The 21,454-nt window shown below is 45.3% G+C and overlaps 1 protein-coding gene across 2 annotated transcripts in view; it reads left to right on the top strand.

The window, feature by feature from the left end:
• Positions 1 to 21,454, top strand: part of NSMCE2 (NSE2 (MMS21) homolog, SMC5-SMC6 complex SUMO ligase) — a 295,740-nt gene that overhangs the window by 248,000 nt on the left and 26,286 nt on the right. For both annotated transcript variants that reach the window (XM_048507511.1, XM_048507510.1), the window contains exon 5: positions 19,074 to 19,177. In XM_048507511.1, the coding sequence (XP_048363468.1) occupies positions 19,074 to 19,177 (104 nt within the window). The remainder of the gene's footprint in view (positions 1 to 19,073; positions 19,178 to 21,454) is intronic.

Here is a 21,454-nt window from a genome sequence, read left to right as displayed (position 1 = left end):
CTGTAAGGGTTTTCATAGAGTCAATGGCCCTTTCCGCATGGGCCAAAAACGACGGCCTGGGGGTGGTAAATACGCCGCCCCAGGTCATTGCTTCACGTTAAGCACAGGCGCTGCTGTAGCAGCAGCCATTAACCTACCCTCCCCCCTCCCCAGAGCAGCGTCGGCCGCCTAAAACAACAACCAGGGTTTGTTTTGAAGCGTTCTTCCCGTAGTGGCCTTGGTCGCGATGTGCATAACCGGCCACCGGGGAACCACCGCTGGCATCTCCCTGCCCGTCCATTTGCTGCCACGCTTGTCCCACCATGAAGTAGCCGAATGCTGACGCTGTGAAGCCCATGCACCTTCCTCCGACCCCTGGAGGTCGGAGGGCAGCGATGGCGAGCTTCTTCAACGGCTCAGCAGCGGCTTAATTTAATGGGACAAGGTGAGTGGACGGGCAGCTGTAAGAGGCAGCTCGATCGCGGAGCCGGGCCTACCGTTTACCCGGCCTGCTCGAGGCCGGTCCGCATCTTCCCGTCGTCATGCGAACGACCTTCGCCTCTGCCCGGCCCGGAATTCTCCCCCGCGGCGTGGAGGCTGACAGGAGAGGCCGATGGAAAAAGGCCAGTGACTTATGGCAATAAGCTGGATGTAGATTCTGGGTAAAGAGTAGGCGATGGAGGAGAATGCGCACAATGGAATCCAACTGCCCTGGACTACAGGGGCAAAGCCTCTTATCGTTTGGTAGACCCTTGAGTCTTCCTCTATGGAGCGGGGATGGCATAATGTTAAATCTAGCCAGCATGTAGGCTCTCCTATATATAGGGTTGGTAAGCGCTGCAATATAGTAGGCTGGGTTTCCCTTGAGTGCAGAACTCCACCGCTGCCTCTGAGCTCCACGTGGGGCTCAAAGACAGCAGCTCAGCTGACATATAGCTGCACAACCACCTTGGTTGGATGTAGCCCAGCATGCAGTTCTGCACTGGCTGCCGCCTCTGGGCTGCTTGTGGGGCTCGATAACAGGGTAACTGAGGAGAGATGCAGAGGGGGAGATGGGGGGTAAAATTCAAATTTGGCTTTAATGGACCCAATTTGGAGGGGGAGGGTTTATGGATATTCCTGATACAGGGACTATCTGGGTTTTCAAGTATAACAGATCAAAATGTAGATTTTACCAAAAAATACTTTTTGCACACTCCTAGTGCCACTGTAATAGGAAATGATTCCCAGGATCCAACCCAACAACAACAACAAAGCTTCAATAGAAAGCTGGATAAAACTGCTTATGTTTATTGTGTAGTTCCCAAGCATAGCTACACCATTCTGTGGGCATAGATGTCAGTGGACTTACAAGGGTGTAACTCTGCTTAGGACTGCACAATTCAACTATTTACTATTTAAGATATTTGTACCCCACTTTTCTCCATGTAAAGAGATGTTTTGGGAACTCCAATCTTTTGGGTATAACCAGAGAAAAGGGACTTCAACGACTGGACAATTGACTGAATAGTCTCTTGTATGAAGAACCACAGATAGCTCAAGAGGGATCGACAAGGAAGCATTACCTTTACCCATTTTCAAATGGCGACGGTCTGTTAGAGTGAGTTGTACTCTCTTAGTTCCTGAGCCCGGCCACGAGCCATGTTGATGTTGGTCAAAGCCAAACGTGTCATCCGAGAACTTTTGAAGTTGCTCTGCCAACATCCGATCATTTTTCCTCAAAGGATACACTGGAAACAGGCATACATTCAGACCTGTGAGGGAGCCACCTGTCAGGAAGAGCTGCAATGGCCCCCAAAGACGAGAGAAGGAAGAGAGCGGAGTATACCAGTCTGCTATAATGCCAGCGACCTCAAGAACGCCATAATGGCTGGAGATCTCTCAATCACCTTGGCAACAGCCGACTACTCAGGGCAATTGGATGCAAATACTACCTTCCCGCTTTTCCTTTTATCACCTTAAGAGCTAGAGGCTTAAATGTCAGATGAAACTTCATGGGAGGTAGCTGCTATATCCCCGAGGGGACCCAACAGATTTCCAAATCATGATGGATAGGCAACAGAGGAGTTCTTCAGCACTGATTTACCTTGCACATTCTGACCTAGTTTCTTTTGTGCCTTGGTCCACTTCCTTTTGTGTCCTTTTCCAGGTGTTCTTTTTTCCTTTTGGTTGGGGTGTGACTGTTGTAATAGATTTTGTGCAAGTCGTTAGCGTTCCAGCTTGGTGTGGAGCAACAACCCAATCTCCACACACTGGAGTGGCACTAGTCTTGTGTGCTCACAGAATTCAAGCTACCCATCTTTCATGGCCTGCAGTGCAGAGTCAGGGTTGCATCCTTCGGCTGAATCTTTTTGAGTCTATTGAATTAAATGTAACTGGACGCAGAACGGCAGCAAAGGGAAACAGAAAAGATGGGATATCACCAGTGGTGGGATCCAAAAATTTTAGTAACAGGTTCCCATGGCGGTGGGATTCAAACAGTGGCGTAGCGCCAATGGGAATGGGCAAGGCACGACAGGGGCGTGGCCGGGAATTCTGGGGGCGGGGCATTAATAATTTCCAGCTGGTATCTTTCTAGCCATAATTTAAACTCATTATAGCAAGTCCTATCATCTATTGCCAACAGAAACAACTACTTCTCCTCTAATTGACTGCCTGTCAAATACTTAATACTTTCAAATACTTAATTTTGTTTCTAGAAATCAAAAGAAGGATACTTTCCTTAAACAAGGAACTTTACCATATTACTAAAACATGTATTTAAAACAACCCCACAGGGATAATTATCCCGTTTTCTACCTTCGCTAACCAGCCACATAGGAAACAACAGGACTTTATGATTGTTGGACCTAATAGAAGTTCTAACAAAAAAGCAGACCCAATTAGTAATCCCCTCTCGGCACACACAAATAATTAGTAACCCACTCTCGGGAACTGGTGAGAACCTGCTGGATCCCACCTCTGGATATCACTCATTGACAGCCAGTGTGGTGTAGTGGTTAAGAGCTGGTGGACTCTAATCTGGAGACCCAGATTTGATTCCCCACTCCCCTGCCTGAATGGCAGAGGCGTATCTGGTGAACCAGCTGTGTTTCCCCACTCCTACACATTCCTGTTGGGTGACCTTTTTTTGCAGGGGGCAACAGTGTTGCCTTCCACTTGACCCTAAGGCCTTCTTTTAATATATATATATATATATCCTCTTCTCCTTCTCTCTTATCCCCATGTCTTATGGTTACCAGTGCCCCAGTGCAATGTCATGTAGGTTGGCAGCAGGTAGGTTCCTGTTCCATTTGCTTACATCACTGAATTCTTTTTCTGGGGAAAGAACCGTGACTCAATGGCAGGACAAATGCTTGGCATGGCTCAATCCTCCAAAACTGAAAAGCCAGGACAACTGTATGTAGGCTACAGCTTATACATGATACTCTTAAAGCAGTTTATTTATAACCATTTGTAGTGTACTTCTAAGAAGTATTGTTGGTGCACAGTTTGCATGTAAGTGTAAGCTGTTACATCCTGGTTCCATATGGGTTTCAGAAATGTAATTCATATACTAGGTGGGATTAATTAAGACAACATTCATCTATTGCAGCTTATGACAAACTTTCAAGTTTATTACAGTATAATACAACAGAATTTTTTTTAGATATATGGCAACCATTAGTAAAATTTTTGCAAACAAACAAAGAATATAATAAACTATCTTTGTACCTGCAATGTTGACAAATTCATACTAGACCAAAGTGTAATTAAGTTGATATGGTATATACATTTATAATCAAAGCTAAGAGGAAGTCCAAACTCTTTTTTTCTTCTCTTTTATTTTCTTTCTCTTTTACTGATCTTTCCTTTTCTCTCTTATCTCCTTCTGATCTTCTTTGCTAGCTCACGCTTTCTTCTTTTTCTTCTTCTCTATCTACACCTGCTTAATTTCCTTCTTATGTTTTCGTATATACGATAATTCTTTTTATGTCTCACAAATGTGATGGGTTATCCACTCTTTATATAACGGTTGATATTATGTAATCAATGAAACTCTCCAGTTATGTACAATTAGATATTGTGAATGTAAAGCCCTGGCAATTTATATGTGATTTATTGACCAACATTGAAAATGCCACGCATGCACGAACCTCTGAAGATTTTAAAAGCCAGAACCTATCTGGAAGCTGGTCGCTTGTATTGTGTTTTCATTGTTAAGTAATAGCTATCTCTGTGGAGATGAGAGAAGCAATCATAGGAGTTTGGGTGCTGTGTGGTTTCCGGGCTGTATGGCCGTGTTCTAGCAGCATTCTCTCCTGACGTTTTGCCTGCATCTGTGGCTGGCATCTTCAGAGGATCTGATGTTGGGAAAGCAAGTGGAGTATATATACCTGTTGGAGTGTCCAGGGTGGGTGGGGAAACCTTGTCTGTGAGTAACAAAGGCGGCAACCAGGTCAATAGTTGAGGGCATCTGAATAGAAGTATGAGTAACAATGAAGACTATAGCCTGGGAGTAACCCTGTAGATAGCAAGGTCACTGGTGGGAGCATCTGAATAGAAGTATCCTGGCCTTTGTTTCCTTTGTCTATGGTCATCCTGTGTTTGTGTGGAGCTGGTTAGACACTGTCTTGGACTCCTAGTATTTTTTCAACACTGGGCAGCCAAGTCTCTGTCTATTTTCTATAGTTTCTTCCTTCCTGTTAAAATTCGTCCATGTGAAGCTTATGGATTTCAAATTTGGCTTCTCTGTGTAGTCTGACGAGTGGCTTTCTAGAGGGTCCAGAATTTCTGTTTTTCTCAAATAATATTCTGCGTCCAGGGTTGGTTTATCATGTGTTCTGCTATATTAAGCTGATTTTTCTGGCTGGAAATAGTCTGCAGTGCCTTCGTGTTCTTTGATACGTGTCTGTGCGCTGCGTTTGGTGGTTCCTATGTAGACTTGTCCACAGCTGCATGGTATGCGATAGACTCCTGCAGTAGCTAAAGGATCCCTCTTGTCCTTTGCTGAACGTAGCATCTGTTGAATTTTCTTAGTGGGTCTGTAGATTGTTTGTAGGTTGTGCTTCTTCATCAGTTTTCCTATGCGATCAGTGGTTCCCTTGATGTATGGTAAGAACACCTTCCCTCTAGATGGCTCTTTATCTTTGTTCATGTGGCTTGTTCTTGGTCTTGCAGCCCTTCTGATTTCTGTATTAGAGTAACCATTAGCCTGTAGAGCCCTGTTTAGGTGATTCATAAGAACATAAGAACATAAGAACAAGCCAGCTGGATCAGACCAAAGTCCATCTAGTCCAGCTCTCTGCTACTCGCAGTGGCCCACCAGGTGCCTTTGGGAGCTCACATGTAGGATGTGAACGCAATGGCCTTCTGCGGCTGTTGCTCCCGATCACCTGGTCTGTTAAGGCATTTGCAATCTCAGATCAAAGAGGATCAAGATTGGTAGCCATAAATCGACTTCTCCTCCATAAATCTGTCCAAGCCCCTTTTAAAGCTAATTAAAGCTAATTCAATTCATCTTGTAGGAGGTGAGGTTCACAGATTCTGTTTGCGCGATGTACCAAAGTTTTTATGGCGCTCCTTTTTTGCCCTGGATGGTGATTGGAGTTTTTGTGTAGATATCTGTCTGTGTGAGTAGGTTTTCTGTATACTGTGTGTCCCAATTGCTGGTTTGGTTTGCGGATGACTAAAACATCTAAAAATGGCAGTTTTCCTTCATTTTCTTTCTCCATAGTAAATTGGATGTTTGGGTGGATCATAGGAGTGTTGACTACTACTCATGAATGTATTTATTTCTTTATGAGAGAAATACTTGAAGGTGTACTGGGGTGCTACTGAGATACAGCCCCACAGGTATATATATCATAGACTTAGTAAACTCATATATTATACAGTTTATGACTGCTAGCCTTATTGTGTGCAAATAATTGCTTGCTTGGCTGATTCACTATATGGGAGCTTCATGTGTGTTGACGTATGGAGGGAAGAGTGGGACAGGACTGGGTGTGAAGCAGAAAGATGGGGCCAGACAAGGAATTCTGCCTATGTCTTACATTTGTATTGGAACTGAGAAGGAAGTACAGAAGATTTTGAAGATAACAGTGTTGAAAGAACCCGAAGCCTTCGTGACGGGAACGGTGGGAAAAGACTGTCCTAAGCAACACAGAATGCTACTTATGCATATTGACAACTGCAGCAAGGACTTTACATATACAAAAAGAAAGAGATCATAAGACGCCAACAAAGGAAGCCTGGATTCTGAGAGTAACAGAATATTCAGAAATGGCAAAGCTGACGACACTATTCAGAGAGAGAAGTTTGGGTGATTTTTTTTGTTGAAAACTGGAAACCTTTTACATAATATATTTCAAAGATTTGATTAAATGGTGGAGTAGTGGTAGGGTTTGAAATGTAAAGAAAACTACAGATACCCTGTTTCCCCGAATATAAGACATCCCCTGAAAATAAGACGTAGTAGAGGTTTTGCTGAAGTGCGAAATATAAGGCATCCCTCGAAAGTAAGATGTAGCAAAGGTTTTGTTTGGAAGCATGCCCAACGAACAGAACACAGAAAAACAAGACATCCCCTGAAAATAAGACATGGCGCATCTTTGGGAGCAAAAATTAATATAAGACACTGTCTTATTTTCAGGGAAACACGGTAGTAGATTTTTAAAAGTAAAGTTTCCCCTTCAGTCGTGTTCGACCCTGGGGTACCACTGCAAGCAGTGATTTCATAGGCAAGCCGTTTTTGTGGGGTTGTTTGCCATTGCTTTCCCCGGCTATTCTTTACCCCCTAGCTATGTGCTAGGTACTCATTTACCAACCAAGGAATGGATGGATAGCTGAGTTGACCATGAGCCAGCTGCCAGGATATCTCAGGGGGCTCGAACTCCTGACCGTGTGAGTGGCAGTGCACTTCACCAGTACACCACGTGGCTCCTGAGATAGTAGATAGTATAATACATTTTGAAATATTAATTACTGGAACTATTATATTCAATATATGCATGGACCTAGAGTTAACTTTTGATCAAGATGAGAAAGCTGTCAGTATATGATATGTAATGGGTTGTGTTTTAGCTTGTTTTCTTAATTTTTTTTTAACTTTAAAAAGATAAGGAAGACAGGAGAAGTGATATGAGAGCACATACTCCCATTTTTAGATGTTGAAGTGGTATTTTAAAAAATATTTGCATTATTTTTCAACACTTACTAAATATCCAAAAGAAAGAAAAAAGAAGAAAAGGAAAAGAAAGAATAGAAAACAGACATTATTACATCAAAAAAGAAAAAGATCTGCCCCTTGTTATAGTTGCATATTACATAATGGATTCCAATATAACATTTTCTAATTGTTAAGAGACTTTGTAAATGAATTGTCGAAGGCTTTCACGGCTGGTTTGAACTGGTTGTTGTGGGTTTTCCGGGCTGTGTGGCTGTGGTCTGGTAGATCTTGTTCCTTAGGGTTCCTATAGTTTTCAAATGTTTAACATTTATATACAGTCTACTGACACCTTTATGTGAAATAGAGTATAATGGTAGGCAAGGAGTAAAAAAAAGAGTTGGAGCGAGGACATATAGGCCATCTAGTCCAAACCCTTACTCAATCCAGGATCAGTCTAGAGCAGGAGTCTGCAACCTGTGGCTCTCCAGATGTTCATGGACTACAATTCCCATCAGGGGCTGATGGGAATTGTAGTCTATAAACATCTGGAGAGCCACAGGTTGTAGTCTATAAACATCTGGCCTAGAGCATCCCTGACAAGTTTTCATCTAGCCACAATTTGAAGATTGCCAGTGAGTCATTGGCGGAGAGCCAAAGGCGAGTGGCTGTTGAGTTTATGCCCAGGGCAAGTTCTGGTCTTTTGAAAGGGCCTGAAATGAGAAATTGCGAATGACACACAGATTGTCCCCAGCTGCCCAGGTTTCCAAATTCTCTTCCTCGCCCTCTGATTCAGCCCTGCTCTTTGTCACTGACCCCAAAAGTCAGCATGAATATACATTTCCAGAAGACACACATTCTCAGGGTTTGACTGGTCTCCAGAGTGAAGAGCAGAGGGGCAACGTAGAACGCCTTTTCACACAGTTTTGCAGATCAGGATTAGTGCCTGTAGGGTGAATTTAAGAGACTGTTCCCACATTACAAGGAGGCAGGAGAAGTGGAAGTACATATCGGTTTATGTCCCTGCTTTCCCCACGTCTGCAGTTACGTGCAAGCAGAGACTGGAGCACTGAACCCTGATGAAAATTGGGAGCTCTGGCTGACCCCATAACTCAAGGACATCCCACTGTCCACAGCACAGAACGAATGGGAAAAGCAGAAGGTTAACATGCTGCTCCACACCTTTGTGTGTTTCAGACATTCTTTTGTGGGAGGGAAAAGTAGGAACAAGAGAAAAGTAGGAGCCCAGTTGACATGATGCTTCGTACCCCTCACTCCCTGCCACCCCTCCCTCCCTCCCCTCCCCTCCCCTCCCTCTCTGCTAGGGTGGGTGGGCCATGTCCAGATGTCGGCCCCCCTTCCTCCCCTCCCTTGCACCCCTCCCCCTCCCTCCACTAGGGTCATATCCAGATGCCGGGCCCCCTCTCTCCTTTGCATGCCACCACTCCCTCCCCTCCCTCTCCTTCTCTGCCTTTAAGTTGGGGCTATGGCCAGATGTCAGGCCCCCTCCCTCCCCACCCTCCCTTGCATGCCACCCCTCCCTTCCCTCCCTCTCCTTCTGCTAGGGTGGGTGGGCTATGTCCAGATGCTGGGCCCCCTCCCTCCCTCCCCTCCCTCCCTTTCATGCCACCCCTCCCTTCCCTCCCTCTCCCTCTGCTAGTGTGGGTGGGCCATGTCCAGATGTCGGGGGGCCCTCCTCCCCTCCCTTGCACCCCTCCCCCTCCCTCCACTAGAGTCATGTCCAGATGCCGGGCCCCATCTCTCCTTTGCATGCCACCCCTCCCCTTCCCCACTCCCCTCCCCTTGCACGCCAACCCTCCCTCCTCTCCCTCTGCTAGGGTGGGTGGGCCATGTCCAGATGCTGGGCCCCCTTCCTCTCCTCCCTCCCCTCCCTCCCTTGCATGCCACCCCTCCCTCTCTCCACTTCCCCACTCCCCTCCCCCCAGTAGCCCACAGTGGGAGGACAGCGGAAATGAGAGCACTGGTTTCCTTCCCCCTCCCCCTTTGAGGAATTGCTGACTCATAAGCATGGTGCTTGTGTACATTCACTTTCTCCCCATTGTTGCCTGAGTTCTGAAAGCAGCACCCCCAACCATAGGGAGGGAGCTTATGCGCAGACATTTCCTCCACGTGTCAGCACTATGCTCGCAAGCTGGCAATTGCACAGAGGCAGGTGGGAGACTGGGACAGTTCTGGCCAACCCCACCCCACCCCACCCCCTGCACTCATTCAGTCAGTGTGCGGAGTGTGTGGAGAGGTCACATGCATGCCAATAGAAACGAACTGCAGACACATGCTTACATAAATGGCCGGAAATGGCCGGAAATAAGCCTGTATTATGCATTCCTCTGCTGCAAACCCGAGTTGGTCAGCAAGCGTTCTTTCATCAAGTGATGAGATCTAGGCATGCACATGAGCCAAATTATGTAGCAGCTCACCCTCGGTTAGGTACTACCTTTCTGTGATAGGAAGTTGCATTCAAACCCACCTCTTTCAAGGCCGTACTTGTCTCGAACATGCGTTTCCCACCATTGGAAAGTCATATTTTCCAAGGCCAAAACACTTTATGTACACTTTCTTTAAAAACCACGAAGCAGCTCACAGATCTTCTCAGGGAAGTACTCTTTCCTACCTTCTTATCGGGGGAGACGAGAGGGGAAAACCTCAGCTCTTGGTGGGAAAAGGTTTTGGAGACCCAGAACCAGTGGTGGGATTCAGCCGGTTTGCACCACTTCGGCAGAACTGGTTGTTAAAATGGTACCTGTAAACAACCAGTTGTTGAATGATTTGAATTCCCACCACCGGAACCGGTTGTTAAATTATTTGAATCCCACCACTGCCCAGAACCTAATATCCCAAGCATTCCCAGCCCCTGTGGCTTCCTAAATTCCCGCTAAACTTTTGCTACCCTTTGGCTATGAAATGTTGCATTATATCATTGCTTAAAACGAAATATGTCTGTGTAAGAGTTCAGGGGTTGATAGAGCAATGCCTGTCCGGGTAACAGTGACTGGTGATTGAACTGCTGCGCCAAACATGTGGCTTTTGAGGATTTCTCTAGCCTCTGAAGCCAGGCTTAAGTGCTTTGGGAGGAGCCTTGATCAGTCAACCAATTCTCATCGTATATCTGCATTGTGCAACTGCCATTCTTTAGAAGGGTGTGTTGCCCGTTGCAGGAGGATTTTTTTTTAAACAGAAAATGTCTTGCCTTTATCTGCGAACGCTCGCAATAGCTGATTCACTCGATGGTGACTCTCTCAAAAAGGCTTCAGTTCTCCACACCTGGATTAAAGAACAAAGGCCCCTCTGTGCTTTTTTTTTTTTTAACCTTAAACCAAACACTGCGTAAAGGAAGATGCAGGGTTGGATGTGGGATTCTTCGTACAAACAAAAACAGCTTTTCTTTTTCTGCAGTGGGCATGCAGACTCCCGATCACGGGATGCTTGCTTGTTTGTTTTTTGTTCCCAGTTTTCAGGGTGGAGGTCAAAGTTAAACCAGACAGCCAAATTAGGAACAGGCCACGCGATCATTGTTTCAAAGGCTGTTTTGGAATGCAGCATTGAATAAGATACATACCGTGTTTCCCCGAAAATAAGACAGTGTCTTATATTAATTTTTGCTCCCAAAGATGCGCTATGTCTTATTTTCAGGGGATGTCTTATTTTTCTGTATTCTGTTCGTCAGGCATGCTTCCAAACAAAAACTTTGCTACGTCTTACTTTTGGGGGATGCCTTATATTTCACACTTCAGCAAAACCTCTACTACGTCTTATTTTCCGGGGATGTCTTATATTCGGGGAAACAGGGTATAAGTTGTGTGTCGCTGGAAGGAAAAGAATAGGCTTGCCCCCAAAGATAATAATTACAAATAGCAGAGCCGATTTTGAAAGGACCAAATAATGTTCAAAGCCAATCGACCCCCCAATATCCTGGCCCTTTTGTATGAATAAATATTTATCCTTATTTATCCTTAAGCACAACCTACAAACAATCTACAGACCCACTAAGAAAATTTAACAGATGCTACGTTCAGCAAAGGACAAGAGGGATCCTCTAGCTGCTGCAGGAGTCTACCGCATACCATGCAGCTGTGGACAAGTCTACATAGGAACCACCAAACGCAGCGCACAGACACGTATCAAAGAACACGAAAGGCACTGCAGACTATTTCAGCCAGAAAAATCAGCAATAGCAGAACACATGATAAACCAACCTGGACATAGAATATTATTTGAAAAAACAGAAATTCTGGACCACTCTGGAAGCCACTACGTCAGACTACACAGAGAAGCCATTGAAATCCATAAAGCACATGGACAATTTTAACAGGAAGGAAGAAACTATGAAAATGAACAAGAACTTGGCTGCCAGTGTTGAAAAAATACTAGAGTCAAGACAGTGTCTAACCAGCTCCACAACAAACACAGGATGACCATAGAGACAAAGGGAAACAAAGGCCAGGATACTTCTATTCAGATGCTCCCACCAGTGACCTTGCATATCTCCATTATTACTACTCCCATGCTATAGACCTTCATTGTTACTCTTACTTCTCATTCAGATGCCCCCCTCAACTATTGACCTTGGTTGCCTTCTTTGTTACTTTCCACGAACAATGTTTCCCCACCCACCCTGGACACTCCAACAGATATATATACTCCACTTGCTTTCCCAACATCAGATCCTCTGAAGATGCCAGCCACAGATGCAGGCGAAACGTCAGGAGAGAATGCTGCTAGAACACGGCCATACAGCCCGGAAACCACACAGCACCCAAATTTATCCTTATTGTTTATAACCAGCATTACATCATTAGCGTGCAAGGCCATTTACACCAGTGGTTCTCAACCTTCCAAATGCCGCGACCCTTTAATACAGTTCCTCATGTTGTGGTGACCCCCAACCCTAACATTTATCCATTTTACAGATGGAGAACACTGATGCAGAGAGTCTTAGGCAACCCCTGTGAAAGAGTCGTTCGACCCCCAAAGGGGTCCTGACCCCCAGGTTGAGAACCGCTGATTTACAGAATAAGAGGAGCATACAACCTACATCGAGGCTCATCTGTCATCTGATTGGGGGAGGTTGAAAGACCGATTCGTTTGTGTGACTGTGTCTTCCAGGCAACACTGCAGTGAATGGGGTTGACTCTTAATGTGAACTGAAAGCTTTACTGCAGATGTTACACAGTGGCTGTGCAAAGAAACCACAAATATTCTCAGGTGCTGGTTATGATTATATTTCAATTGGAATATGCAAATAATCGGTCCCTGCCAGCATGAGGTCAGGCCTCTGAGCCAGAGATTTTAGTTATTTACTGAGTCAGTCACGTTCAGGCTTCAAAAGGTCCTCCTGGAGATCAGCATCAAGGGCAACACTAGGTTTTTTCCTACCATAGGTTCGTACCACTCTGACCCAACCCCTCTGGGGAGCTGTTTTGGTACTGGGAGAACGGTGAGTCGGACAGATTTAAATCAGTTTAAAAGTGGAAATGGTATGGAAGGTTTTTTAGGATACTTCTCCAGAGATCTGAGGTGGTTGTGAAGGTAGAAGGTAGAAGAAGAAGCAGATCCTGCCACACAGAGGAAGGCCAAGAACAGGGGAGAAAAGGGGTAGTTTAAAAAAAATGTGCTGGGGAAAAAAGGAATGAACGAAAATAAAACCAACTTTGTAGAGGCAAGTGCCAATTAAAACCCCAGTGGCCAATAGGAGTGCTGCTTGATAAGAGACCCACCAACTTCCTAGAAAATAAGGAGGGTGCCCGAAACAATGTTGGTGGGGACCCCTGAACTAGGAAGTTCAGCCAAACATAGATCCTCAAAACATACTGAGGAGTCACATGTTCAGACACAAGGGATTTTTTTCCTCGTTGATATCTTGCTATTATTCCATAACGGAGGCAGCACCTATAGCACAGGTGTCAAACTTGCAGCCCTCCAGATGTTATGGACTACAGTTCCCATCATCCCCTGCCAGTTCCCATCATCCCCTGCCATCCCCATCCAAGAGGGTTCCCAACAGGCCTGCCTAGCTACATCAAGGGCAGAGGATCATGCATCTGCTGACCAATATCAGGATTAGTAACAACCAGGAAGTAAGTCATGCTTAGCTAATATTAGATGTAACACTTGATTTCATAGGACTCCACTTCTGCTGAAATCTGTATCTGTCCTCAATCATACTTCTACCCTGCCATTCTTCCAGGCAGCCCAGAACACGCTTGCAAAATTCCCGTGCTGTTCATTGGCGATGGGCGGGAAACAAGTTCACAGATAAAATAAATAAAATAAATATACACGGGTCTCCTTTCTCAATAGTATTTTCACAACAACTTTGTGAAATAGGTTAAGCTGAGAGAGTAGGACAGTCCCAAGGTCACCCGGTGAGTTTCATGTCAGAGGGACATTCAGATTACCTCAGACGTTACCTTTCCACCTACTTTTGAAGCTTCCAGATTCTCCCTCTTCGGTTTAGGTGGGGTAAAAGGTTATCTGACGAATAAAAATGTTAGATGAAAGTGCCCCCGTTAAAGCAGGGATGTCCAACTCTGACACTTCAACTGTTCATGGTCTACAATTCCCATCAGCCCCTTGCCAGCAGGGGCTGATGGGAATTGTAGTCCATGAACATTTGAAGCGCCAGAGTTAGCGTTACTGGTATGTGTTCTGGTTATACCTTCAAAGCTCTTGGGACCCTCATGTTTAGGCAACTGCCTCTCCCTCTGTGAGTCCAGGTAGCAATTTCACTTTTCCTACCTGTGACTTTTAAAAGGATGATTAGATCTGCCTCCAATCAATTATAGGCCTGGGGCAGGGGCCTTGTGGGATACTCTTCCAACACACCCTTTCAAAATGCCCATGCTGGTCATTTTTTTGACAACTTTGCAGATTTGTGCTATTCAGTATCTCCTTGGGGGAATTATAATGAGCCCCGTTTGACTGTTTGCATGTTTGTATGGGTGACTTCGGGCTAGTCAAGTTCTCTCAGAACTCTGTTGGCCCATGCAGAGGCAGGCAATGGCAACCACCTCTGAACATCTCTTGCCTCAAAATATCTACAGGGTTGCTATAAATCAGGTGTGACTTAATGATACACACACACAATATCTGAACTGCTGATGTTATTTGACACCAGGTTTTTAAAGGATTTTTTTTGATGTTAATGTTTTGCTGGATCTATCCTTTCCAGAGTTTTCTCCCGTAAGCTACCTTCGCTCCCCTAGTCCCAGGGAAGGTCAGTTGTAAACACTGTAATAAATGTGAAGCTGTGTACTTGGGTAGTGCAGATCTGTTGTTGGCCAGTAGTCTCCCAGTTGGTGTAAATGTAGAAAAGGAGGGGAGGGCATTTGAAGAATTCGAGCGATAGTAGAGTCTGCTCTGGAAAAGTTTATATACTAATGAAACACATCAAATAGTGGTGATTCTGGTTGGGAACAACTGACATTTTGCAGGCATTTTGTTTGATTTCAACGGCACAAAACACGTCCTATCTAATTCAGTGCAGAGCTTGAAAGTTATGTTAGACCCATCTCTGTTATCAGGGAGGACAGTAAGTTCAGCTGTGGAAAGTGCTTTCTTCCTTATGCACGTGAGATGTAAGTTGACTCCTTACCTAGGTTCAGCTGGCTAGGCTGCACTCATCTACGCCACAGGAACAGTGAGACCGGACTATTGCAATTCGTGGCAGGGGTGGCAGGGGTGTCAAACTCGCGGCCCTCCAGATGTTCATGAACTACAATTCCCATCAGTCCCTCCCAACATGAGCATTGGCTATACTGGCAAGGGCTGATGGAACAGTTCGCTGAGCATCTGGGAGGCTCTGATTTAATTACACCTAAGCTATCAGACAACATGGGAAAAAATCATCTTTAAGACACAACTGGGGAGCTGGGACACAGGAACAAAAGGCTAGGGGCTCATTTTTTTGTTGGAGGTCAGATGGCATGGTGCAAGCCATAGGGAACTTTTTTGTCAGAAGCTTCCTTGTACATTAAGGTGTTTGTTGTTATCTGTCCTGGGACCCACATATCCGCAGCTTTGTCTTTCCTGGTGTAGCCTCCTGCATCACAGTTTCTTTGCTCGTTTGCATAATTTTTGATCTCACAGGCAAATGAGATCAATGACCTAGAACTTTTCTAGGAATGGATCCGACTTGTTGGAGTGACCACCCAGACAATATCAGACAGTATCACCAAGACCATAGGTGTCAAGCTCGTGGCCCTCCAGATGTTATGGACTACAGTGCCCATCATCCCCCACCAGCATCATGCTGGCAGGGGATGGTGGGAACTGTAGTCCATAACATCTGGAGGGCCACGAACTTGACACCTATGACCCAGACAGTCCACTTTTTTGAAAGCTCTGTAAGATAGAATTAGTTAAGTGCGCATTCTGGTGGCAATTTTCCCTGCAGATGGTTTGAGAAGTTTCTGTGTTTTTGCTGTTTCCAAGAGCTATTGCTTTTTTATTATTATTATTTTAATTTGGTTTTGAAAATCAATATTGTGAATCGCTTTGAGTCCAACTGGGAGAAAAGAGTGCTTTACAAAAATCTTAAAGGTGCCATGACACTCCTGTTTGTACGGATGGCCGATTCCGGCTTGGGAAATTCCTGAAGATTTGGGGGTGGTGCACGGGGAGAGAGCTCAGTGAGGTATGACGCCTTACAGTCTTTGCTCCAAAGCAACCATTTTCTATGAGCCTGATGTCTGTAGGTCTGAATAGAACCCCAAGAATCCCCATTCATTTGCATCAGTCTTATCTCACGTGCCATCCATAATCCTGTTTATCATTCTGGCACTGAAAAGACATACTTGTTGCTTAGAACATCTGCTTTGAACACAGTCTCTATGTTGGGAGATCTATATTCTCCTTGAGCAATTATTGCAACATGTACTATAAGAAGGTGAAATGTTCTCTCTCTTTCTGTCCCCTCCCTCCCTTTCTCCTCTGCTGAAGAAAAGCCCTGTTACAGCAAATGCTCTTGCAATCCATGTACAATGTGCTGATTTAAAAAAAATACATTTGTTGAGCAATTCCTATGTTTTACTCAGCGCATGTACATCTAGCTGAATTTGTGCTACAAACCCCACATTTATCCAGGTGTTGGTCCCTCACTGCATTTGTAAAGTGAACATGTGTCAGCTTTTTTTCCTAAGCAGATCTATGCACATGGATTCAGGACATAAGTGCATTCTCTTGAACTTGAAGAGGGCTATAGACAAGCTCAGTGGAGCACATGCATTAGGTCGCAGGTAGCAACTCCATTTCGAAAAGGTCTTTGGTTACAAGTCTAGGGCCGTTTCCACATGGTCAAAATATCCTGGGTTGACCAAGAAAAATATCCCTGTGGAGCTGAGATGTTCGCATAGTTCCCAGTCCTAAAGCAGGCTTGCCCCATAATATTTCCCTCACCCCAGGGTATTAAAAAATTGCCAAATTGGAGGTTCTTTTAAAAAATCCCGGGGTGAGCCTGCTACAGTGTGAACAACAATTGGAAGCAGGACTGGTTTATTTTTCCCGCCCAGTCGCCTGATCTCCCCACTTGATGTTCATTCAAGCTGCCATTCAAAAACAACAGCCAATCAGAATGCAGGACACCGGAGCATGCTCAGATATGCTTTCAGCTGCCACTCAAAAACAGCAGCAAATCAGAACGCCGGACACCGGGCATGCTCAAATATGCTTGCAATGTAAATACAGAAGTCCCAGGCTCGTGTGAAACAAGCTGGAGTATTTTCCCCCGGTCTTCACCGGATTCCTTCAAAAAACGGGCAGCCATGTGAACGGAAACCCTGGGATAAAATAGACCCAGGTTTTACAAAAACTGGTGCTACACAGGTATAATTTTGCCATGCAGAAACGATAGGAAAGACTTCTGTCTGAGACAGCCTCTGCCAGCCAGTGTGATGAGTGGCTGGATAAAGTGTAAAGCAGCCTCAATAGAAATGAACAGACAGCTAAAGGATAGTAGGTTACACACCAAGTGAACTTCAAGGAGGAGGGAATTTCACAGGTGAGGGGCCATCACTGAAAAGCCCCATCTTCCTCACTTCTGAAGGCGGGGTCACAGAAATGGGGGTTTGTGAGGAGGACATTAACTGTTAGGCTGGACAGTACGGGTTAAGGGTGGTCCATCAAATACTATGACCCTAAGCAAAAAAAGTCCCAGTGGTAACCGGCACCCTGGGCACCATTCCAAAACCACTGGGCGGCACTTAAACATCTTCATATCAACAAAATCAACATCAGATTCAGCCCTGCTGGGATCCGCACTAATAGTTTGCCAATACACTGCAACGTCCTATGCCTGTGGGTGAGGCTCCAATTGTAATGAAAGGCCAACAACCAGCTAAAGAACTGGCAGCTGTGATATGAAACAAAATTAAATAATAATGTACTTTCTCTTCAATTTGCTGCAGAGTAAATGAGATTTCAGAAGGCATCTCAGTTCTTTCGTTCCCAAGTTTTAGACTAAAAAAGAATTTTGCGTTTATTCAGGATCCTCCTGTTATAACTCAGACATCCACCCATCTGTTTAAGGGCTTAGGTCACATTTTCTCCTTGTGCTGCGGTGCACATGGGTCTCAACATGTGTGGAGTGCACATAGCCCCCCTCAACTGAAAATCAATGATAATGTCAGTTCAAGAGAGGGAGAAGGGGTTGGTTTTCATTTTTCCTCCCTTCCCACTCGATTCTTCCACCAGAGGCTTTTCCCTACAAGTTGTTTGCAATGAATTTTGCTGCCAAATGCTGTGGGTTTTTCCCTTTGAATTCCTAATTTTTTTCTCTCCGTTTGGTTCCGGGAATGTCGACCTTTCATTTTTCCTACATGTTTTCCTGAGCACTCTTACCTCAATGGGTTTTTTTCCTATCTGTTTCCAGGCCAGCTTCCCTTGAGTATATGATCATGTTGAAACAGTCTTTATTTCTCCACCCCCCCCCCCAAACACCCAGCCCTTATCCACACTTCCCAACCTCCCCTTCAGCCATTTCCTCCTCCCCCTTTTCCTCCATTTTTGAAAGGAATTTTTAATTATTTTTCTTTGTCATATTGAACCAGTGATGTGAAGCTGAGGCAGGGAGATAAGAAGCAGGAGGATTTGGATCAGCTTTGTCAATTTCACATGGAGTTTGTGATGTCAACTTTCAGGCACAGATACAAAGAAGCCAGGGCAATTACCTCAGTTTTGTCAATTTCACAGTCAACTAGCAATGTAATGTTAGGGGAGGTTGTACTGTGGATTAGGAGCAATTAGGAGCAAGTGAAATTGACAAGGGACTTCCTCAGTCATAAATGTGCATTACTGCAGCTCTAATGTGGCCGAAAAATGTATTTTGGGGAGGGTGGGTTGCATGTTTCAGTTCTTTCAGGTAATGGCATCTGCTCCAGTAGATTTTTTGGCTTCCATTTTGTATGGGTACTTCTCAAGGGTAGAAATGGAGGCTGAGACATTTTCTTGAATTGCCCCTGTAGTGTAACTGCGCCTTAATGCTAGAATGTTCGCACAAAAGAAACCAAGGTTAAAGATTATTCTTCTGCATGATGGATGATATCCCACCACCATTGGGAATAATATATTTTCAACAGTAGCATGAGAAATAAATTTTATTGAAGAGACAAGGGGGAAAACAGCGGGGGGATGGAGGTTGTGCAGCATGATTTCACAGAAAAACGTTTCCAAGACGTAGAGTTTGACCACGGGAAAAATCTGTGGTCTGCTGTGCGTGCGGAGAAGGCCAGATCTCATATCAACACAGTCGTCATGTCTGTGGCATCACAGCTGCAAGTATATCTAGCTTTTTGGTCAAGGTCGCTGTGTTTGTTAACCCAACTTAAGATCAGTGGGAAGGTTTTGTTTCTGACTGTGCTAGAACTAGTGCCGTCAACGGCTACCTTTAAGAAGCTTTGCTTCTACTTGATTTTCTTCCCTTCCTTTATCACAGTTGGTGTTCCGCTGGACGCAGGAGAAAGTCAGGCCAACGAACAAGTCGATGAAGATCTAACTGTGACGCAAAGCCAGATGAATTTCATATGCCCCATCACACAGGTAAGCAATGATGCTGGAGCTGAAATGTGTGACTTCATTCATTACTATGCCTTTCATAGCTGTTAGAGTATTCCTAGTGCAGTGGTGGCGAACCTATGGCACGGGTGCCAGAGGTGGCACTCAGAGCCCTCTCTGTGGGCACTCGCGCACAGAGTTCATCATGTGGGTGGGGGGTGGAAAATCACACACACACACCCCCACACACCCCTAGGCTGGCCTGGGCATGATCCTTTTCCTGGGAGTAAGCTCGGTTCCTGGCAATGGGGCTTGCTTCTGAGTAAACCCTCCTATGATCGTGATTCACCCATTTGAAGCGTTGCACGGCTGCTTCACTAAGCTTACTCCTGAGTAACGCGTGCCTCGGAGCCAACCGTTTTTTCTAAACTAAAACCTCAGCATTCAGGCTAAATTGCCGGGTTGGCACTTTGCGACAAATAAGTGGGTTTTGGGTTTCAAATTGGGCACTCGGTCTCAAAAAGGTTCGCCATCGCTGTCCTAGTGCCTTCACAGATATGGCCTGTCTATGTTCCAGTTAAATATTTATTCATAGTTTGGGCCAAAGTCTGGAAAGCAATGTTCAGAGGAAGGGTCCTTCACTTCAAATTCAATGGAGTTGTCTGGACATCTTCAGTGAGAACCTGGTCGGTTTCCTCTACAGTGGCCTCCACGTTGAGGTTCTGCAACCCTGCCCCCACACCTTTCAGCATTTTCAAAATTTTAGCTTCCACTCAGTGATATCATGCAGTCATTCTCCTTCTGGATTCTCCCCTGCCTCTCTGCATTTTTGCCCTTTCCATTTTGGTATGTTTCTGAGAGACCACACCTCAGGCAGCTTTGGTTGAGAGCCAGCACGGTGTCGTGATTAAGAGCAGTGGACTCTGATCTGGAAATCTGACTTCAGTTCTCCTCTCCTCCACATGAAGCCTGCTGGATGACTCTGGGCCAGTCGCAGTTCTTTCTGAACTCCCTCAGCCCCACCTACCTCACAAGGTGCCTGTTCTGGGAATGCAGTGAGGCGATTGTAAGCCACTTCGAGACTCCCTACCGTTGAGGAAAGCGGAGCATTAAAACTTACTCTTCTTCTAGACTAGAGCCAGCGTGGTATAGTGATTAAGAGCAAGTGGATTGTAATCTGGAGAACCGGGTTTGATTCCCCACTCCTCCACCTGAGTGACAGAGGCTTGTCTGGTGAACCAGATGTGTTTCCCTACTCCTACACATTCCTGCTGGGTGACCTTGGGCTAGTCACAGTTCTTTGGAACTCTCATCCCCATCTACCTCACAAAGTGTCTGTTGTGGGGAGAGGAAGGGAAAGGAGTTTGTAAGCCACCTTAAGTCTCCTTACAGGAGAGAAAGGTGGAGTAAAAATCTAAACCCTAACCACCTCCTCCTCCTCCTCTTCTTCTGGTTATGGCATGGACAGGAAGATGTGGATTTTCTAAGCTCTCCACCTGCATCTGATCTCATTGGTAGTAGGAATAATTGCCATAGAATCATTTTATGTAGATTAAGTTAATTTATTTTAAACATTTTCTATCCCATCTTATCTCTTTGGATCCAAGTCATGACACTATATCCATATGCCTACAGGTACGCCACCTGTTTTTTCTTTCCAGTTCATGTGGTTGGGAACAGCAAGGCCATCTCAAACCCACAAAGGTTGCTTAGAGTGGGGGGAGATCTACATGTTCCCTCTACATGGATGGGCTCATCGCCAGAGACAGCTAGGTGATTGGTTGGTCCTGACCAGAACTGTGATGGCTTCTGCTTGCTGCTGGAGTGGAGGACGAGAGTTAATCGAATCATAGAATCGTAGTGTTGGAAGAGACCCCAAGGGCCATCCAGTCCAACCCCCTGCCATGCAGGAACACACGATCAAAGCACTCCTGACAGATGGCCATCCAGCCTCTCTATAAAAAACCCCAAAGAAGAAGACTCTACCACGCTCCCAGGTAGTGCATTCCACTGTCAAACAGCCATAACTGTCAGGAAGTTTTTCCTGATGTTCAGGTGGAATCTTTTTTGGGGGGGAAACTTTTGAAATTCTCTGCAGGCTTACTAAAACTTTAACCCATGGTATTGGACCTTAACCTGAAAAGTTGAGGAGCAAAAAGAGTAACTAACTTTTTGAGGAGAATCTTTCCTACTTCCCTGCAGTCAGCCTTGTTAATATTGATGGTGGGTCGTTCCGTCAAGATGCAGTCAGCCTGGCTCTGCGTAGTGACCCAGTGTTCTTCCATCCAAGTACTAACCAGGGATGGTTCTCCTGAGCTTCAG

The sequence above is a fragment of the Sphaerodactylus townsendi genome, linkage group LG09, assembly GCF_021028975.2.
Source record: "Sphaerodactylus townsendi isolate TG3544 linkage group LG09, MPM_Stown_v2.3, whole genome shotgun sequence".
NCBI lineage: Eukaryota > Metazoa > Chordata > Lepidosauria > Squamata > Sphaerodactylidae > Sphaerodactylus > Sphaerodactylus townsendi.
This window is presented reverse-complemented; position numbering and strand designations above follow the sequence as displayed.